This window comes from Echinops telfairi, unplaced genomic scaffold, assembly GCF_000313985.2.
Source record: "Echinops telfairi isolate 266 unplaced genomic scaffold, ASM31398v2 ScPeMD7_7457;HRSCAF=8495, whole genome shotgun sequence".
Lineage (NCBI taxonomy): Eukaryota > Metazoa > Chordata > Mammalia > Afrosoricida > Tenrecidae > Echinops > Echinops telfairi.
The window spans coordinates 44,120,479-44,125,166 of NW_022111357.1; the positions used below are offsets into that span (position 1 = coordinate 44,120,479).

General features: G+C 61.9%; 1 protein-coding gene across 1 annotated transcript in view; it reads left to right on the top strand.

The window, feature by feature from the left end:
- MXRA8 (matrix remodeling associated 8) overlaps positions 1–2,368 on the top strand; it is a 4,123-nt gene extending 1,755 nt beyond the window's left edge. The window contains exons 4-9 of the mRNA XM_045299151.1: positions 1–470; positions 683–847; positions 1,112–1,151; positions 1,241–1,317; positions 1,404–1,484; positions 1,667–2,368. The exon at positions 1–470 is cut by the window's left edge and continues 8 nt beyond it. Of these exons, the coding sequence (XP_045155086.1) occupies positions 1–470; positions 683–847; positions 1,112–1,151; positions 1,241–1,317; positions 1,404–1,484; positions 1,667–1,692 (859 nt within the window). The 3' untranslated portion in view covers positions 1,693–2,368. The remainder of the gene's footprint in view (positions 471–682; positions 848–1,111; positions 1,152–1,240; positions 1,318–1,403; positions 1,485–1,666) is intronic.
- Positions 2,369–4,688: the final 2,320 nt, after the last annotated feature.

The window sequence follows — 4,688 nt, forward strand, 5'->3', positions numbered from 1 at the left end:
GGCGGCCGGCGCGCACTGGGACGGCGAGAAGGAGGTGCTGGTGGTGGAGCTCGGCGCTCCCGCGCTGCTGACCTGCGTGAACCGCGCGCACCTGTGGACCGACCGGCACCTGCTGGAGGAGGCACAGCAGGTGGTGCACTGGGACCGGCAGCCGCCCGGGGTGCCGCACGACCGCGCCGACCGCCTGCTGGACCTGTATGCGTCGGGCGAGCGCCGCGCCTACGGGCCGCCCTTCCTGCGCGAGCGCACGAGCGTGGGCGAGGACGCCTTTGCGCGCGGTGACTTCTCGCTGCGCATCGACCCGCTGGAGCCCGCTGACGAGGGCACGTACTCCTGCCACCTGCACCACCACTACTGCGGGCTGCACGAGCGCCGCGTCTTCCACCTGACGGTCACCGAGCCCGCTGGGGAGCCTCGCGCCAGGGACTCGCCCGTCAACGGCTCCAGCCGTGCCGATGCCCCGGGGCCAGGTGAGGAGTGGCCCTGGGCCCTGGAGAAGGCGTTGTGAGTCACGGGGTCCGCTTTCCGGTCTCACTCAGGGACCACATTCAGGGACCCGGGGATGGCCTGGGGAAGGGACTCACCCGCTGGGGCTGCCCAGAATGGACACACCCCCCCCACACACACACACGCCAATCAAGACAGAGAGGGGTGCATTGCCTGCCCCTCCCTGTCCCTGCAGACCCCACACTGGCTCGCGACCGCAGTGTCATCAACGTCATCATCCCCGAGGGCCGCGTGCACTTCTTCCAGCAGCTGGGCTCCGTGCTGGCCGTCCTGCTGCTCTTCATTGTGTTGCTCATTATCGTCGTCGTCCTGGCCACTCATCAGCGTCGCCACCGCAGAGGTGAGGCCTGGGCCGCAGGCCCTGGGCACAGGCGCCGCCACTTCAGCAGAGGATGGGGAGTAGTTGAGCCGCGGGGCAGGGCGGGACAGGGGTGCAATGCCCGGCATGCTCAGCAGGAGGCGAGCAAGAGCCCAAAGGCCCAGGGGCCAGCTGGCGGGGTGGGGGGCACGACTTCCTCGGATGGGTGAGTAGGGCCTGGGAGGGGTGGAGGTGGGGGGGTCACGGCGCCAAGCCAGCAGCAATACAAGCCCCCACCCCCCTCAGGTTATGAATACTCAGAGAAGCAGCCCAGGGCGGCAATGGGGTGAGTATCCCTGGCTCTCCTGGGGAACCATCTCTTCCCACTGCCCAGCCCCTGACCCCTCCCCCCCACCCCACCCCCTCCTCCTCCAGGAAGGACGTGAACATGGCAGAGTTGGCTGTGGGCTCTGGAGACCAGGCCCCTCACCGGGGCGATGACATCCAACTAGGTGAGGTGGGCATCAGCCTCGGCTGGGGGGAAGTCCATGTCTGGGGAGCCCAGCCGCTCACCCACGGTGTAATCTCTGGGTGACAGATTACAAAAACAACATTTTGAAGGAGAGGGCTGAGCTGGCCCACTGCCCCCTGCCGGCCAAGAACGTAGACCTGGACAAAGGTGAGTGTCTGGTGAAGGGCTCTCCCACCCTCCTCCCACCTCGGAGCCCACCCTCCACCTCTTTCCAGGGGCTTCCAAAGTCACTGCGCCCAGCTTCCCCTGGGAAGTCCTGCGGGATGTCTGCCCTGAATCGCCCTCAGGGTGGTGAGGAGCACAGATTCAGCCTTGCCCTTGGTTTCCAGAGTTCAGGAAGGAGTACTGCAAATGAGGCGGCCTGAGCTCCTGGCTGGGCCAGCAGCTCCGCCACCCCCACGCATCCACCTCAGAGGACTGCTTCCCACCTCCCGAGGCCTGGGTGCCCCTGGCCCCCTCTCCAGCGGCTGGTCCCGCTCTCCTGGAACTTGACCTGGACTGGTACAGAGCAAGCTGTCTTCACACCCCTCCCCCGGAAGCCATGGTCCTCTCATGCCACCGTGGGCTCCCCGACACTCCTGGCTGGCATGGTAGCCACTGTTCCTTCAGCCAACCCTGGCTGACACCTGGACTCACGGGGGACCTGGTTCTCCTCTCCCCCACTGCCATTGGATCAGCCAAGACTCCTCCAATGCTCACCAAACCTGCTTTGACCCTGGAAGCTGTGGGCCACTGATGGAGGGGGTTCAGCAGAGGCGGGGTGCCCCCAGGCTGGTGTCCTCTGCCCTTTCTAGGAGCCACTTTTATAGTCTTAGCCCCCTAGGACAACTCCTAGACCTCACCATGGGTCATTCCAAGGACCATCTGGGCTGCCATCCACTCCACCTGAGACCAGAGGCCTCAGCACCCTTCAGGGTCAGCGCTAATGCCCCTCTGTCCCTCTTGGGGCCACCCTAGGGTGCCCCATTGCCCTTTTCCTGCATTGGACCCCATGCTCCTGCCTTCTTGCCAATCTAGTGCCTTGACAGTCACCGGGCTCCGTGTGACTTCTGACTGACAACCTTCCATGAGCCTCTCCCCGGGCTAGCAGCTGCTTTTGGCTGAGGACAGGGGAGGAGTGAGGATGACTGGGGGGTGGGGGTGGGGGTGATCTCTGCCACCACGCCAGCTGCCCATGTGTGCACCTCCTGGGGAATTGCGGCTGTCACAATAAAGGCCACATCTGATTTGTAAAGCGTGCTCCAGGTGTGCCTCTGCAAACTTCCCCTTCTCCCAGTGGGAAGCCCAGCTGCCTCTCTCACCTTCCTTCCTGTTCCTCAGTGGAAGGTCCAGTCCGGGCCTTCTATAAGCAGCAGCCTGGGAAGGATGGGGAGGAAGGTGATGCATGCAAATGCATTTCAGGTCTTGGAAGGGCTCCTTTGGACAAGGGAGAGGGACGGTGCGGCTATGAGGACAGAGACTGTCAGTGCAGGTCCTCTGAGAAGCAGATACCAAGAAGGGATAACGCCAAGATGAGCCCATGTGCAAAAATAAAGGGGGCAGAGGCAGGGCTAGACAAAGCCTTCTGAAGAGGATGCAGGTCCAACACTGCTGAAAGGAAAGGGGTCAGGCAGGCTGGGCAGGAAGAACCTAGAATCACAGCCCAGGACCTAAGAAAGTCCCGCAGGCCAAATGGAGGGGGAGTGGGGATTTGGGGGCGCTCTGTGATAAGGGGCACTGAGACTGGGTCCTCGCTTCAGTCCCTTGCTTGCTCATTGGGAACAGCTGCAAGACATGGATCTGGGTGGGGCCAGGGGCAACAGCTAGGTGGCAGGACTGCTGAGTGGTGACTCTATAGGCTACCACAGACCAGTGAGTAAATGCTGGTTAGTGAAGCCTGGGTACCTCCCACCCTTGACACACCTCCCAGGCCTTTCCAGGACAGCAGGAACAGGGAAGGGGGCTAGACACCCACAGGGATTCCAGGGCAGCAAAGACTGGGAAGAAGGCCAGGCTGGGTGTGTGTTTGTGTGGTCTGTACAAGGAGGGGCCTCCCACCCAGCCAAAGGACCTCAGGCTCCACCAGTGGCTGCACTGCTACTGGACACGGCCTTCTGTCACAGTCACAGCTCAGGCTGCATACAACCTCACCTCTCTCGGCAGGGCCACTGCCTGATCATGTCTATGTCAGTGCTGGGATTTGCCCCTGGCCGCTAGCCGCCACTCACTGTGGCTTGGACCAAGTATCAGGTGTGAGAGAGACACCTCAGGGGCCCAAGGGCAGCCAAATGCCTCAGACACTACATCTGGTTGTGTCACCAGCTCTACCTTGGGGCAATGCCACTTCCTCCTGCCTGAGCACCCAACAGGGTGCTCTAGTGGACACGTCCTCTGAGGGCAGTCTGCCCAGAGCCCTCATCTTACCTCCAGGAAGCCAAGATTTCAGGGGAGAGAGCCCAAGCTCTGGGCCCAACAAGGGAGGGTGTCTGGACAGGCCGAGGGACTGCTGAGTGGCTGCCTAGCAGAATCCTGCCCACTCTCCCACCCCGTCAGAGAGGCTGGGGTCATGACCTTCAGCCTTGTCTCACCTGGCTATGGTCATCCTCTGGCCAGTGCTGGCTCAGAGCCCAGGATGAGCATGACCGGAAAGGTGAAAGGCCCCAAGTTTCTACGAGCTTCAAGAGGGATTGTTCAATCCCTGGAAAAGGGTATTTTGTTTGGAACATCAAAGAGGAAGAGCCTCAATGAGATGGATTGACACAGTGGCTGCACCAGTAAGTTCCAACTGAACCGTGAAGGTGGCACAGGTTCACCCCCACCCCCACCCTCCAGTGTCCTGTTGGACACAGGGTTGCTTTGAATCCTAACTGACTCAACAGCACAGAACACCACCGCGTTACACCTTCACCAGGGCAGCATTTTAGGGCCTCCCTGCCTCTCTCTCAGCAGCATGGTGGGACCCCCTCTAGTGGCCTCAAGTCTCCTTCCTCCTGGGAAGGGCCTGGGGCCAGTGAGAATGTGGGTGGACAGGATAAAAATCCCTTCACCCATTAGCTGGGCTTTCGGACACATCTGTCCCTAAGAACCCACAGCTGCCCAGTTGTCGCCTTGGGTCCCCGTACAGGAGCTCGAATGTCTGCAGAGGGCGCACAAGCTCAGACTAGTTTCTCAGGAGTGCCCCCTCGAAATCAATGTGGGCAGAGCGCATCTGGATCCTGAGCACCTGCCCACTCCGAGGTAGAGTTCGCAGAAAGGGGCGCTAGACTGAGACTCCGCGGAGCAAAACTCCTCCCAGCGTGGGCCGGGACGTGGCGCGGCTCGGGTCTGGGTGTCCTCTGGTAGTTGCGGGAACGACACGCAGGTGGGGGGCAA